Source organism: Oncorhynchus tshawytscha, linkage group LG09, assembly GCF_018296145.1.
Source record: "Oncorhynchus tshawytscha isolate Ot180627B linkage group LG09, Otsh_v2.0, whole genome shotgun sequence".
Lineage (NCBI taxonomy): Eukaryota > Metazoa > Chordata > Actinopteri > Salmoniformes > Salmonidae > Oncorhynchus > Oncorhynchus tshawytscha.
Genome location: NC_056437.1, coordinates 2,870,653 through 2,888,548, shown reverse-complemented (window position 1 = coordinate 2,888,548; position 17,896 = coordinate 2,870,653). Strand labels below are relative to the sequence as shown.

Sequence of the window (17,896 nt, the reverse complement as noted above, 5' to 3'; positions counted from 1 at the left end):
GAATCGCAGTTTCACCTCTACGGCAGATGGTGTGTGCCTCTGGGTGGTCTGGAGAGTGGTTTGCTGTTGTCAACGTTGTAAACAGAGGGGGTTGTGCCTCTGGGTCGTCTGGAGAGAGGTTTGCTGTTGTCAACGTTGTAAACAGATGGTGTCGTGCCTCTGGGTGGTCTGGAGAGAGGTTTGCTGTTGTCAACGTTGTAAACAGAGGGGGTTGTGCCTCTGGGTCGTCTGGAGAGAGGTTTGCTGTTGTCAACGTTGTAAACAGAGGGGGTTGTGGTATGGGCAGGAATAAACTACGGACAACGAACACAATTGCATTTTATCGATGGCAATTTGAATGTCGAGAAATACCGTGACGAGATCATGAGGCCAATTTTCGTGCCATTCATTACCTCATCACAAGGATCTGCACACAATTTCTGGAAGCTGAAAATGTCACAGTTCTTCCATGGCCTGCATACTCACCAGACGTGTCACCCGTTGAGCATGTTTGGGATGCTCTGGATTGACGTGTACGACAACGTGTTCCAGTTCCCACCAAATATCCAGCAACTTCGCCCAGCCATTGAAGAGGAGTGGGACGACATTCCACAGACCACAATCAACAGCCTGATCAACTCTGTGCGAAGGAGATGTGTTACACTGCATGAGGCAAATGGTGGTCACACCAGATACTGACTGGTTTTCTGATCCACGCCCCCTTTTTGTTAAGGTATCTGTGACCAACAGATGCATATCTGTATTCCCAGTCAGGTTCCATCCAGGACAGGGATCAGGTACCATCCCGGACAGGGATCCGGTTCCATCCAGGACAGGGATCAGGTTCCATCCAGGACAGGGATCAGGTTCCATCCAGGACAGAGATCCAGTTCCACCCAGGACAGGGATCAGGTTCCATCCAGGACAGGGATCCGGTTCCATCCAGGACAGGGATCAGGTTCCATCCCGGACAGGGATCAGGTTCCAAGACTTTTGGTGCAGATAGTGTTCCTTCTGGTTAACTCATCAGAGAGATCTTGGAGATTGGAGGTGGAGAGCAGACAATGTCCAGGGTCCCAGGGCTCAGGGAGCAGCCATGGTGGTTTTCTTTGGTGCTCTGGGCCTGGTGTTAGTCCTGCTGGTATCTGGGTCTCGGGCTGTTGTCCTCCTGCTAGTCCCATGTGCTGCTCTCAGACTCAGGGATATCAGGGTTTCATTTTGTTGGGGTACTCCTCAAGCCTCTACTCAGTGTTCCTGTTTGTCTTATGTCCAGTCCTCTACTCCGGTATGGCTCCAGCCTCTACTCAGTGTTCCTGTTTGTCTTATGTCTAGTCCTCTACTCCAGGATGGCTCCAGACTCTACTTAGGGGTGTTATGTGTCTGCTGGTAGCTCCAGACTCTACTTACGGGTGTTATGTGTCTGCTGGTAGCTCCAGCCTCTACTTAGGGGTGTTGTGTGTCTGCTGGTAGCTCCAGCCTCTATTTAGGGGTGTTGTGTATCTGCTGGTAGCTCCAGCCTCTATTCAGATATCTTGTGTCTGCTGGTACCAGTTCACAGCCTCACTCACCAGCTTGTAATGTCTTCACTCGCGCTATTGACTTGGTACCTTTTCTATAGCGTAATTACTCTGTCATGTTATGTGTCTGCTTGTACCAATCCTCTACTCCGTCATGTTATGTGTCTGCTGTTACCAATCCTCTACTCCGTCATGTTATGTGTCTGCTTGTACCAATCCTCTACTCCGTCATGTTATGTGTCTGCTGGTACCAATCCTCTACTCCGTCATGTTATGTGTCTGCTTGTACCAATCCTCTACTCCGTCATGTTATGTGTCTGCTGGTACCAATCCTCTACTCTGTCATGTTATGTGTCTGCTGGTACCAATCCTCTACTCCGTCATGTTATTATGTTATGTTATGTTACTCTCTACTCTGTTATGTGTCTGGTATCAGTCTCTACTCTGTTATGTGTCTGCTGGTACCAATCCTCTACTCTGTTATGTGTCTGGTATCAGTCTCTACTCTGTTATGTGTCTGCTGGTACTGCTCCAGCTCCCTCTTCTTCTTCATGGCGACGTGCAGCTGTTGTTTGATGATGGTAATGTGTGTCTCCAGCTCTGACAGCTCCTGCAGCATGGGGTTGGTCCTGGTTTTTAGACCCACCTGGACCAGGTCTGTCCTCCCGTTAGAGGTGGCCTGTAGGGGGCTCTTCACCTGAGGAGGAAGAGGAGAAAATAAGAGACATTTAGATTACTTCCAACCAATCAAATGACACGAATCAAAACATAAATAATATATGAGAAATTTGAGAAATGACCCTCTGATCTGACTAAATTCTATCTACTGGTATTGCCTGTAACTGTATATAATAAGGCTGCAGAATACAGGAAATGGTTTCTACAGGGGTTTAAAATATGTACAATTTCCCAACAAGACTTCCTCTCCTAAAAAAAGTAAATACTCAAGCTATGTGTTCCTTATTTTTCTGTGCTTGAGCTGGCCTACCCGAGGAGGAGGAAGAAGAGTGCAGTCACAGTGGGGGTACTCCAGATGGGACTCCTGAGGAGGCAGCTTCCTTCTGTTGCAGTTGCAGTTGGACTCTGAGCTGTTCCATGGTACGCATGGCTGCTCCTGTTGTTGTTGGTGGTGGTTACCCACGTTGCACCTTTGTGGTCGAACAAATACACGTCTTTAGGGACGTTGATTTGCATCCCAAATGGCACTTTATTCCCTATAGTGTACTACTTTAGACCAGGGCCTATAGTGTACTACTCTAGACCAGGGCACTACTTTAGACCAGGGCCTATAGTGCACTACAGAACCTGCTATCTGATGCAGTGGAGGCTCCTCAGAGGCGGAATGGAAGGACCATCCTCAGTGAATTTCATAAAAATAAAAATTGTAATACATTTAAAACAATATCCTTTTTAGATAAAACAATACTAAGTATAATCACTTCACCAAATAATTGATTAAAACACATTGTTTTGAAATGAAATCTACAGTAGCCTCAACAGCACTCTGTAGGGTAGCACCATGGTGTAGCCGGAGGACAGCTATCTTCCATCCTCCTCTTGGTTCATTGACTTTAATACAAAACCTAGGAAGCTCATGGTTCTCACCCCATTCCATAGACTTACACAGTAATCATGCCAACTTCTGGAGGACGTCCTCCAACCTATCAGAACTCTTGCAGCATGAACTGACATGTTGCCTACACAATCAAAGGATCCGAAAATTAATCTAGTACTGAAAGCATAAGCTACAGTTAGCTAGCACCGCAGTGCATAAAATGTGGTGAATAGTTGACTCAAAGAGAGAGAAAGACAGTTAAAAAAATATTTATTCCAAAATGAAGGAGAAGCAAGATAGAAATAGTTTCACTTACTTAGCTAGTAAATGCATCTAGCTAGTTTAGCCTTCTGAAACACCCTGCTTCAACAGACGGATGCTATATTAGCTAGCTGGCTATAACAGAGGGATGCTATATTAGCTAGCTGGCTATAACAGAGGGATGCTATATTAGCTAGCTGGCTATAACAGAGGGATGCTCTATTAGCTAGCTGGCTATAACAGAGTGATTCTATATTAGCTAGCTGGCTATAACAGAGTGATTCTATATTAGCTAGCTGGCTATAACAGAGGGATGCTATATTAGTTAGCTGGCTAGGACTATCCAACACAACACTGGAATTCTTCCAAGTCAAGGTAAGCTTTGGATTTACTCATTTATTGCCACCGGGGCCCACCGGTGGCTTACTGACTGTACACTGTAATATTACTGCATGGTTTTAGTGGGTTTATGAACATGTTTGTTTTATAAGCTATGCTGACTATGACATTACCTTAGCTAATATGGTGACAACAATGTAGGCTGTGTGTAGCTGTTTGACTTGGAAAGGATTTTTCGCCTGGTCACTTACAGCTGATGTGTTTTGCATTGAAGTCCACCGGCGAAGGGACAAGGTGAGAGGAGTAGAGCGCCAAAATGAATACAACGTGGCTGCTATGAAAGTGAACTGTGTTTACGCGTGACCAGGGATGTATTCATTCCGCCGATTCAGTTTACAAAACGTTTCTTAATCGGAAGCAAACGGTACAAAAACAGGGATGAACATACCTGAATTTGTCCAATAGAAACTCTGGTTTGCAACTGTTGGATTAATAATGACACCTTACATCAGCTAGATGCAGGCACGAGTGTGCAAGGTGGTATTGAATGAGTATCTGTCTGTCCATGTGTCACTGTCTGTCACCTCAAATGTGTCTCTCGACCTGTGTACACCTACGCTGTAAACTTTCATTCATAGGCTAGGTTGTAGCAACCTCACAATGGGTGTAGGAAAAATTAGAGTATCATGTAGTAGCCTAAACCTATTAATGTTACATTGAGCTAGGATGACAGTCATCCAATACGCTGTAATAAGAATAAGGCCATTCTCATGAAAAATGAATGTAATCCCTCATCTTAAACGGCACTGACGGCCACTGATCTGATGCTGACATGATCCACAGCCTGTAAGCAGGGTGTCACCCATCATCCCGTCACTACTATCATCACTGACATTTCAATTTGCCAAAATGTGATTCATAAAAAAAGTGACACACGCTGTCAAACTGGAACATTAAATCAAACGTTTCTCAAGTCAATAAATCAGCAGTCTGTCAATTTGCTTCCTTACGGCACATCAATGAATTGTTACCTTTTTTCCTTCTTGGCCACAGTCTGCAGTTTATCGTCGTTGAAAGATGTGTTCATAGCTCGGTGTAATCTCTGAGAGACAGAGCAAAAAACACACCAGACAGAAACACACCAGACATTATAAACACACCAGACATTATAAACACACCAGACATTATAAACACACCAGACATTAGAAACACACCAGACATTATAAACACACCAGACATTATAAACACACCAGACATTATAAACACACCAGACATTAGAAACACACCAGACATTAGAAACACACCAGACATTAGAAAACACAGACATTACCAGACATTAGAAACACACCAGACATTAGAAACACACCAGACATTATAAACACACCAGACATTATAAACACACCAGACAGAAACACACCAGACAGAAACACACCAGACATTAGAAACACACCAGACATTATAAACACACCAGACATTATAAACACACCAGACAGAAACACACCAGACATTATAAACACACCAGACATTATAAACACACCAGACATCATAAACACACCAGACAGAAACACACCAGACATTATAAACACACCAGACATTATAAACACACCAGACATTAGAATCACACCAGACATTATAAACACACCAGACATTATAAACACACCAGACATTATAAACACACCAGACATTATAAACACACCAGACATTATAAACACACCAGACATTATAAACACACCAGACATTATAAACACACCAGACATTATAAACACACCAGATATGTAACAGAAACTGCAATGGTTGAGGTCAATCCATTTAATTTTGAGAAATCGACTAAATTCAAATATATTTGATCCCAACCCAGACAGCTTAGGTATGTATGGTTTAAAGTACACTGAGAATATCATTCTTTAGAAGTATGACTTTCTGGCATTTAAAAGTGAAAGTTGAGTTAGTTGTTGAGCCAGGCGTACACATGGCTCTATATTAACTTTTTTTCATAGGTAGCACTGGTGCTCCTAACTATAAAAAGTAAGGAGCACCAGAAACAAAACCATTTTTGACTGACTGTCCGATCATTGTTAATTGTCATCAACTGTTACCTTAATGATGTAGAACACATCACTAGAGAGTGGGCCAGCCATTAGAATTAAAACTAACTTTAATCTTTGTATTCAAAAGTGAAAAAAATATTTACATAGTTGATTTGTTTTGGACAAACAAATGTAAAATACAAAACAACATTGATTGTATTTTAAAGTGTAACAGCAAAAATATCTATATAGGTGATTAAACATAACCTTTGTTGTATTTAAAAGCGTTACTGCAAACAGGAAACTGGTATCCATTATAGCATTTAACTAACAGACAACAATAATAATAATAATAATAATAATAATGCTTCTACTAATATTAAAAACACAAATAATAATATTAATAATAGTAATTATAATATTAATACAACTAATAATATTAATAGTAATAAAATACCACTACTAATACTAATAATACTAATCATATTAATAGTAATAAAAATACTACTACTACTACTAAAAATACTACTACTAATAATACTAATAATATTAACAGTAATAAAAATACCACTACTAATACTAATACAACTAATAATATTAATAGCAATAAAAAAATACTAGTAATAATAGTAATAGTAATAAAAATACAACTACTGATACTAATACAATTGGGGTGGCAGGGTAGCCTAGTGGTTAGAGCATTGGACTAGTAACCGAAAGGTTGCAAGTTCAAATCCCTGAGCTGACAAGGTACAAAATCTGTCGTTCTGCCCCTGAACAGGCAGTTAACCCACTGTTCCTAGGCCATCATTGAAAATAAGAATTTGTTCTTAACTGACTTGCCTAGTTAAATAAAGGTAAAAAAATTTTTTTATAAAAGTATTAATAGTAATAAAAACAATACTAATAATATGGAAATTAATACTACTACTAATAGTATTAATAATAATATTAATAATAATAATAATACTACTAATAATAATATTAATAATACTACTATTAATAATAATATTAATATACTACTACTAATAATAATATTGATAATACTACTACTAATAATAATCATATTAATAATACTACTAATAATAATACTACCAATAATAATACTAATAATATTGTAACCAGGCAACACGCTAACTATCTACTGATACTTGGATATTAAATATATATTTTGTATCCTCTCAAAATAACAAATACGTTCCTTTGATCTAGAATCTAGCTAATAAATCAACTTGCTTTTAAGGTTTAAGGTTTAGGGTAGTGGCGTGCCAAGGATCCATGATTGCACTAAACCTCCTCTCGGATTGTGTCCGCGATGGTGCAAATTCCAGTTATGTTTGTTCAGGACACTTCATTTCCATATGTTGGGTTGATTTGTAATCCATTATTTTGTGTTTGAATTACAGAAAATCATTCTCCTCCTTGGCCGTAAGTGCTGTTAGATTGAATCTCTATCTCAGATAGCTTTGCCTGTTGACGGGCTTGGGCTGCCACCTGTTGCCTGTCAAATAGGTCTGGTAGTTGTGGTGTTCCTAGTGGTGTTGCTGCATCCCTTGTAGTTAGTAGACCTCGTGGTGTTGCTGTAGACAGTAGGTCTAGTGGTGTTGCTGTAGTCAGTAGTTCTAGTGGTGTTGCTGTAGTCAGTAGGTCTAGTGGTGTTGCTGTAGTCAGTAGGTCTAGTGGTGTTGCTGTAGTCAGTAGGTCTAGTGGTGTTGCTGTAGTCAGTAGGTCTAGTGGTGTTGCTGTAGTCAGTAGACCTAGTGGTGTTGTGTAGTCAGTAGGTCTAGTGGTTTTCCTGTAGTCAGCAGGTCTAGTGGTGTTCCTGTAGTCAGTAGACCTAGTGGTGTTGCTGTAGTCAGTAGGTCGAGTGGTGTTTCTCTAGTCAGGAGGTCTTGTGGTGTTGCTGTAGTCAGTAGGTCTAGTGGTGTTGCTGTAGTCAGTAGACCTAGTGGTGTTGCTGTAGTCAGTAGGTCTAGTGGTGTTGCTGTAGTCAGTAGGTCTAGTGGTGTAGCTGTAGTCAGTAGGTCTAGTAGGTAGGGGTGTTGCTGTAGTCAGTAGACCTAGTGGCGTTGCTGCAGTCAGTAGGTCTTGTGGTGTTGCTGGAGTCAGTAGGTCTAGTGGTGTTCCTGTAGTCAGTAGACCTAGTGGTGTTGCTGTAGTCAGTAGGTCGAGTGGTGTTTCTCTAGTCAGTAGGTCTTGTGGTGTTGCTGTAGTCAGTAGGTCTAGTGGTGTTGCTGTAGTCAGTAGACCTAGTGGTGTTGCTGTAGTCAGTAGGTCTAGTGGTGTTGCTGTAGTCAGTAGGTCTAGTGGTGTAGCTGTAGTCAGTAGGTCTAGTAGGTAGGGGTGTTGCTGTAGTCAGTAGACCTAGTGGCGTTGCTGCAGTCAGTAGGTCTTGTGGTGTTGCTGGAGTCAGTAGGTCTAGTGGTTTTCCTGTAGTCAGCAGGTCTAGTGGTGTTCCTGTAGTCAGTAGACCTAGTGGTGTTGCTGTAGTCAGTAGGTCTAGTGGTGTTGCTGTAGTCAGTAGGTCTTGTGGTGTTGCTGTAGTCATTAGGTCTAGTGGTGTTGCTGTAGTCAGTAGGTCTAGTGGTGTTGATGTAGTCAGTAGACCTAGTGCTGTTGCTGTAGTCAGTAGGTCTAGTGGTGTTGATGTAGTCAGTAGGTCTAGTGGTGTTGCTGTAGTCAGTAGACCTAGTGGTGTTGCTGTAGTCAGTAAGTCTAGGGGTGTTGCTGTAGTCAGTAGGTCTAGTGGTGTTGCTGTAGTCAGTAGGTCTAGTGGTGTTGCTGTAGTCAGTAGACCTAGTGGTGTTGCTGTAGTCAGTAGACCTAGTGGTGTTTCTGTAGTCAGTAGGTCTAGTGGTGTTGCTGTAGTCAGTAGACCTAGTGGTGTTGCTGTAGGCAGTAGACCTAGTGCTGTAGTCAGTAGGTCTAGTGGTGTTGCTGTAGTCAGTGGGTCTAGTGGTGTTGCTGTAGTCAGTAGACCTAGTGGTGTTGCTGTAGTCAGTAGACCTAGTGGTGTTGCTGTAGTCAGTAGACCTAGTGGTGTTGCTGTAGTCAGTAGACCTAGTGGTGTTGCTGTAGTCAGTAGACCTAGTGGTGTTTCTGTAGTCAGTAGGTCTAGTGGTGTTCCTGTAGTCAGTAGACCTAGTGGTGTTGCTGTAGTCAGTAGGCCTAGTGGTGTTGCTGTAGTCAGTAGGACTAGTGGTGTTGCTGTAGTCAGTAGGTCTAGTGGTGTTGCTGTAGTCAGTAGGTCTAGTGGTGTTGCTGTAGTCAGTAGGTCTTGTGGTGTTGCTGTAGTCATTAGGTCTAGTGGTGTTGCTGTAGTCAGTAGGTCTAGTGGTGTTGCTGTAGTCAGTAGGTCTAGTGGTGTTGCTGTAGTTAGTAGGTCTTGTGGTGTTGCTGTAGTCATTAGGTCTAGTGGTGTTGCTGTAGTCATTAGGTCTAGTGGTGTTGCTGTAGTCAGTAGACCTAGTGGTGTTTCTGTAGTCAGTAGACCTAGTGGTGTTGCTGTAGTCAGTAGACCTAGTGGTGTTGCTGTAGTCAGTAGGTCTAGTGGTGTTGCTGTAGTCAGTAGACCTAGTGGTGTTGCTGTAGTCAGTAGGTCTAGTGGTGTTGCTGTAGTCAGTAGGTCTATTGGTGTTGCTGTAGTCAGTTGACCTAGTGGTGTTGCTGTAGTCAGTAGGCCTAGTGGTGTTGCTGTAGTTAGTAGGACTAGTGGTGTTGCTGCAGTCAGTAGGTCTAGTGGGTAGGGGTGTTGCTGTAGTCATTAGGTCTAGTGATGTTGCTGTAGTCAGTTGGTCTAATGGTGTTGCTGTAGTCAGTAGACCTAGTGGTGTTGCAGTAGTCAGTAGACCTAGTGGTGTTGGTCTAGTGGTGTTGCTGTAGTCAGTAGGTCTAGTGATGTTGCTGTAGTCAGTAGGCCTAGTGGTGTTGCTGTAGTCAGTAGACCTAGTGGTGTATCTGTAGTTAGTAGACCTAGTGGTGTTGCTGCATCCCCTGCCCGATACACTTGTCTGAAGTAATGTTTCATAAACTACTCGTGTTTTAGGTTACTGGATCCCCTGACCGATGTGTTGTAGGTTGCTGGATCCCCTGTCCGATGTGTTTTAGGTTGCTGGATCCCCTGTCCGATGTGTTGTAGGTTGCTGGATCCCCTGTCCGATGTGTTGTAGGTTGCTGGATCCCCTGTCCGATGTGTTTTAGGTTGCTGGATCCCCTGTCCGATGTGTTTTAGGTTGCTGGATCCAGATGAGAAATAAGTCTCACCTGCTGCTATTACTCCACACGTTCCACAGAACTAACACAACATTTTGTCACTAGTTTTGTCCCTCCTAGGCCTCTTGAATTTGTGAAACAACCCCTCTCAAATCATACGTAGCATTATGATTGGTTAGGATTAGTAAACAATAAATCAGCCTGTCTTGTTTGAGCAGCGATTTTGGTGGTTTGTCTAAATATTGTTACTAATTGAGTTTTTTAAATCGGATTTTGTTGTTACGGTGCTCCCAAAATAAAAGTAATGGTCGCACAGCAATAAATAAATATATGCATGTGCTCCCCAATTGGTCATTCTTTAGAGCCCTGGGCGTACAGTACACAAAGTTTTTGATATCGGAGACAAAACATCCATATCGTTGCTCGGTTAATGTGAGCAGGTCAGAGAAGCATCGTGTACTTCTCTAACCAAAGTCAAAGTGTCAAAAGTCCTTTCAACTCTGAAGTTAAAAAGCACTGACATTCAATTCAAAATGTATTGGCTCTGTATGGCAAACGCCAATGTCTTACTGGAAACGTTTCTGACACAGCTTTGAGCCACAGCTCCTTGTTGCTACATCAACAATCTAATCACATCATCACATAATTGTTTTATAGAGACAGGGTGGTATTGAAAATCCTCATGACCAAGTGAAGAATCTTGTAGTGTGTAACCCCCTGTCTGTTTCACAACGTTTAGTGTGAGCATCACTATGTAAACAAGACAAAAAACTACAGGAAAGATGTTTGCTTAATGTGAGAGGCTCAGCAATGTTATGATTTTGCAAGTCGTGTAGTGTATGCCCAGTATTACCTGACTAGTATGCAGCCAATACTTGAACTTGGGGTCCTTAACTCTGGGTATGACAAAGCGGTAGATTATGTGTTCAGCCAGGGTGGTGAGGAGAGACAGAACCAACCCGACACACAGCATCAAAAACAGGCCTGAGAAATGCTTGATGCCCATTTGTAAGGTCTGGAAAGAGACAAGACAAGACAAGACAAGACAGACAGGATCAGTATATATGTAAGTCCCATCAAAACGGTCTGAAGAGAATAGAGCCAAACACACAGGATTTATTTAACAGTAAAGTGTAATGTATCGGTTCAGCAGCATCACTATACACTATTACACAATAATGTACACTATTACACATCACTGTACACTATTCCACATCACTATTACACATCACTGTACACTATTCCACATCACTATTACACATCACTGTACACTACTACACATCACTGTACACTATTACACATAACTGTACACTATTACACATCACTATTCCACCTCACCATATGCTATTACACATCACTATTACACATTATTATTACACATCACTGTACACTATTCCACATCACGATATACTATTACACATCACCATAACACATTACTATTACACATCACTGTACACTATTCCACATCACGATATACTATTACACATCACTATTACACATTACTATTACACATCACTGTACACTATTCCACATCACCATATACTATTACACATCACTATTACACATCACTGTACACTATTCCACATCACTATATACTATTACACATCACTATTACACATCACTTTATACTATTACACTTCACTATATACTATTACACATCACTATACACTATTACACATCACTGTACATTATTACACATCACTAATACACATCACTATATACTATTACACATCACTATACACTATTACACATCACTGTACAATATTACACATCACTGTACACTATTACACATCACTATACACTATTACACATCGCTATACACTATTACACATCACTATTACACATCACTATATACTATTACACATCACTATATACTATTACACTTCACTATACACTATTACACATCGCTATACACTATTACACATCACTATTACACATCACTGTATACTATTACACTTCACTATATACTATTACACATCACTATTACACATCACTATATACTATTACACATCACTATATACTATTACACATCGCTGTACACTATTACACATCACTATTACACATTACTGTACCCTATTACACATCACTATATACTATTACACATAACTATACACTATTACACATCACTATACACTATTACACATCACTGTACATTATTACACATCACTATTACACATCACTATATACTATTACACATCACTATACACTATTACACATCACTATTACACATCACTATACACTATTACACATCACTATACACTATTACACATCACTATATACTATTACACATCACTATACACTATTACACACCACTATATACTATTACACATCACTATACACTATTACACATCACTATATACTATTACACATCACTATACACTATTACACATCACTATATACTATTACACATCACTATATACTATTACACATCAATATATAATATTACACATCACTATATACTATTACACATCACTGTACACCATTACACATCACTATATACTATTACACATCACTATTACACATCACTGTATACTATTACACATCACTATTACACATCACTATATACTATTACACATCACTATTACACATCACTGTACACCATTACACATCACTATATACTATTACACATCACTATTACACATCACTGTACACCATTACACATCACTGTATACTATTACACATCACTATTACACATCACTGTACACCCTTACACATCACTATATACTATTACACATCACTATTACTCATCACTATATACTATTATATATCACTATTACACATCACTATATAATATTACACATCACTATTACACATCACTGTATACTATTACACATCACTATTACACATCACTATACACTATTACACATCACTATTACACATCACTATATACTATTACACATCACTATACACTATTCCACATAACTATTACACATCACTGTATACTATTACACATCAATACATACTATTACACATCACTGTACACTATTGCACACCACTATTACACATTACTATACATTATTACACATCACTATACACTATTACACATTACTATACACTATTACACACCACTATTACACATTAATATACACTATTACACATTATTATACACTATTACACATAACTATATATTATTACACATCACTATTACACGTCACTATATACTATTACACATCAGTATTACACATCACTATATACTATTACACATCACTATTACACATCACTATATATTATTACACATCACTATTACACATCACTATATACTATTACACATCACTATATACTATTACACATCACTATATACTATTACACATCGCTGTACACTATTACACATCACTATTACACATTACTGTACACTATTACACATCACTATATACTATTACACATAACTATACACTATTACACATCACTATACACTATTACACATCACTGTACATTATTGCACATCACTATTACACATCACTATATACTATTACACATCACTATACACTATTACACATCACTATTACACATCACTATACACTATTACACATCACTATACACTATTACACATCACTATATACTATTACACATCACTATACACTATTACACACCACTATATACTATTACACATCACTATACACTATTACACATCACTATATACTATTACACATCACTATACACTATTACACATCACTATATACTATTACACATCACTATATACTATTACACATCAATATATAATATTACACATCACTATATACTATTACACATCACTGTACACCATTACACATCACTATATACTATTACACATCAATATATAATATTACACATCACTATATACTATTACACATCACTGTACACCATTACACATCACTATATACTATTACACATCACTATTACACATCACTGTATACTATTACACATCACTATTACACATCACTGTATACTATTACACATCACTATTACACATCACTGTACACCCTTACACATCACTATATACTATTACACATCACTATTACTCATCACTATATACTATTATATATCACTATTACACATCACTATATAATATTATACATCACTATTACACATCACTGTATACTATTACACATCACTATTACACATCACTATACACTATTACACATCACTATTACACATCGCTATATACTATTACACATCACTATACACTATTCCACATAACTATTACACATCACTGTATACTATTACACATCAATACATACTATTACACATCACTGTACACTATTGCACATCACTATTACACATTACTATACATTATTACACATCACTATACACTATTACACATTACTATACACTATTACACACCACTATTACACATTAATATACACTATTACACATTATTGTACACTATTACACATCACTATATATTATTACACATCACTATTACACATCACTATATACCATTACACATCACTATTACACATCCCTATACACTATTACACATCACTATATACTATTACACATCACTATACACTATTACACATCACTATATACTATTACACATCACTATATACTATTACACATCAGTATTACACATCACTATATACTATTACACATCACTATATACCATTACACATCACTATTACACAACACTATACACTATTACACATCACTATATACTATTACACAACACTATACACTATTACACATCACTATATACTATTACACATCACTATATACTATTACACATCACTATACACTATTACACATCACTATATACTGACAAGGTACAAAGGTACAAACACATCAGTATAGCACATCACTATTACACATCACAATACACTATTACATCACTATACACTATTACACATCAATATTACACATCATTATACACTACTACACATCACAATACACTATTACACATCAATATTACACATCAATATTACACATCACTATTTTTTATTTTTTACCTTTATTTAAACAGGCAAGGTAGTTAAGAACAAATTCTTATTTTCAATGACGGCCTAGGAACAGTGGGTTAACTGCCTGTTCAGAGGCAGAACGACAGATTTGTACCTTGTCAGCTCGGGGGTTTGAACTTGCAACCTTTCAGTTACTAGTCCAACGCTCTAACCACTAGGCTACCATTACACATCACTATAACCTATTACACATCACTATATACTATTACACATCACTATATACTATTACACATCACTATTACACATCACTATTACACATCATTATTGCACATCAATATTACACATCACTATATACTATTACACATCACTATTACACATCACTATATACTATTACACATCACTATATACTATTACACATCACTATTACACATCACTATATACTATTACATATCACTATTACACATCACTATTACACATCACTATTACACACCACTATATACTATTACACATCACTATTACACATCACTATACACTATTACACATCACTATTACACACCACTATACACTTTTACACATCACTATACACTATTACACATTACTATACACTACTACACATCGCTGTACACATCACTATACACTATTACACATCACTATATACTATTACACATTACTATTACTACAACATCTATTATTTAGGCCCATTTTTAGTAAGCTTCCATAATTTATAATGGACTCCATCATTAAGACTTCAAAACACACAAATAAACAGAGACTGATGGAGATGATTTAGTACTGACATGTATTTCATTAATATTGAAGTAGTGTGATCTACAGTGCCTTGCAAAACTTTTCAACCCCCTTGGCCTTTTTCCTATTTTGTTGCATTACAACCTGTAATTTAAATGGATTTCATGTAATGGACATACACACAATAATCCAAATCGTTGAAGCGAAAAAAAAAAAAAAATTCAAAGACATTGCAACATTTCAAAACGGAAAAGTGGTGCGTGCATATCTATTCACCCCTTTGCTATGAAGCCCCTAAATAAGATCTGGTGCAACCAATTACCTTCAGAAGTCACATAATTGATTAAATAAAGTCCACCTGTGTGCAATCTAAGTATCACATGATCTGTCACATGATCTCAGTATATATAGACCTGTTCTGAGTCTGCATCACCACCAATAAACAGGTCAGGGACAAAGTTGTGGAGAAGTACAGATCACGGTTGGGTTATAAAAAATATCCAAAACTTTGAACATCCCATGAAGCACCATTAAATATATCATTAAAAAAGTGAAAGAATATGGCACCACAACAAACCTGCCAAGAGAGATCTGCCCACCAAAACTCACAGACCAGGCAAGGAGGGCATTAATCAGAAAGGCAACAAAGAGACGAAAGATAAGCCTGAAGGAGATGTAAAAGCTCCACAGCGGAGATTAGAGTATCTGTCCATAGGACCATTTGAAGCAGTACACTCCACAGAGCTGGGCTTTACGGAAGAGTGTCCAGAAAAAAAGCCACTGCTTTAAAGAACAAAATGTGCAAACATGTTTGGTTTTTGCCAAAACACATGTGGGAGACTCCCCAAACATATGACTCTGGTCAGATGAGACTAAAATTGAGCTTGTAGACCATCAAGGAAAACGCTATGTCTGGCGCAAACCCAACACCTCTCATCACCCCGAGAACACCACCCCTACAGTGAAGCATGGCGGTGGCAGCATCATGCTGTGGGGGTGTTTTTCATCTGCAGGGACTGGGAAACTAGTCAGAAATGAAGGAATGGTGGAAGGCGCTAAATACAGGGAAATTCTTGAGGGAAACCTGTTTCAGTCTTTCAGAGATTTGAGAATGGGACGGAGGTTTACCTTCCAGCAGGACAATGACCCTAAGCATACTGCTAAAGCAACACTCGGGTGGTTTAAGGGGAAACATTTAAATGTCTTGGAAAGGCCTAGTCAAAGCCCAGACCTCAATCCAATTGAAAATCTGTGGTATGATTTAAAGATTGCTGTACACCATCACCACCAATCCAACTTGAAGGGGCTGGAGCAGTTTTGCCTTAAAGAATGGGCAAAAATCCCAGTGGCTTTATGTGCCAAGCTTACAGAGACATACCCCAAGAGACTTGCCGCAAAACATGGCTCTACAAAGTATTGACTTTGGGGGCGTGAATAGTTATGCAGGCTCAAGTTCTGTTTTTCTTGTCTTATTTTGCCACGTTCTGACCATAGTTCTTTTGTGTTTTCCTTGTTTTTAGTGTTGGTCAGGACGTGAGCTGGGTGGGCATTCTATGTTGTGTGTCTAGTTTGTCTGTTTCTATGTATGGCCTGATATGGTTCTCAATCAGAGGCAGGTGTTAGTCATTGTCTCTGATTGGGAACCATATTTAGGTAGCTTGTTTTGTGTTGGGGTTTGTGGGTGGTTGTTTCCTGTCTTTGTGTTCTCTGCACCAGATAGGACTGTTTCCTGTCTTTGTGTTCTCTGCACCAGATAGGACTGTTTCCTGTCTTTGTGTTCTCTGCACCAGATAGGACTGTTTCCTGTCTTTGTGTTCTCTGCACCAGATAGGACTGTTTCCTGTCTTTGTGTTCTCTGCACCAGATAGGACTGTTTCAGGTTTTGCCACGTTTGTTGTTTTGTAATTGTGTTCATGTTTAGTTTCTCATATTAAAAAAACATGAACTATAACCACGCTGCATTTTGGTCCTCGTCTCCTTCGATGGAAGAAAGCTGTTACATATTTCTTGTTTGTTTCACAATAACAAATATTTTGCGTCTTCAGGTTGTGTTGATGATAAAACCCCCCCAAAAAATCAATTTTAATTCCAGTCTGTAAGGCAACAAAATAGGAAAAGTGCCAAGGGGGGTGAATACTTTCGCAAGCCACTGTATTTCATTAATATTAAAGTAGTATGATGTACATTACCTCAGTGACGGCGAAGCTCCGTTTTCCACAGGGCACCACCTTGTACCACTTGTCATGCAGCATATCCATGAAGCCGTCTGACTTGTACTGGCTCACCAGCTCTGAGATGTTAGAGGACAGGGGAGAGTTCTGGCGCAGGCCGATGCCATAACCTGGGAACAGATAAACACACAGAATGACTTAGAAAACATCA

The 17,896-nt window shown here is 39.0% G+C and overlaps 1 protein-coding gene across 1 annotated transcript in view; it reads right to left on the bottom strand.

Moving 5' to 3' along the window:
• Nucleotides 1-643: 643 nt before the first annotated feature.
• The window catches only part of grin3a (glutamate receptor, ionotropic, N-methyl-D-aspartate 3A), a 77,095-nt gene continuing 59,842 nt past the window's right edge, over nucleotides 644-17,896 (bottom strand). The window contains exons 7-11 of the mRNA XM_042326367.1: nucleotides 17,704-17,855; nucleotides 10,744-10,905; nucleotides 4,683-4,753; nucleotides 2,485-2,644; nucleotides 644-2,193 (exon numbers count right to left, since the gene is read on the bottom strand). Coding sequence (XP_042182301.1) covers nucleotides 1,969-2,193; nucleotides 2,485-2,644; nucleotides 4,683-4,753; nucleotides 10,744-10,905; nucleotides 17,704-17,855 — 770 coding nt within the window. The 3' untranslated portion in view covers nucleotides 644-1,968. The remainder of the gene's footprint in view (nucleotides 2,194-2,484; nucleotides 2,645-4,682; nucleotides 4,754-10,743; nucleotides 10,906-17,703; nucleotides 17,856-17,896) is intronic.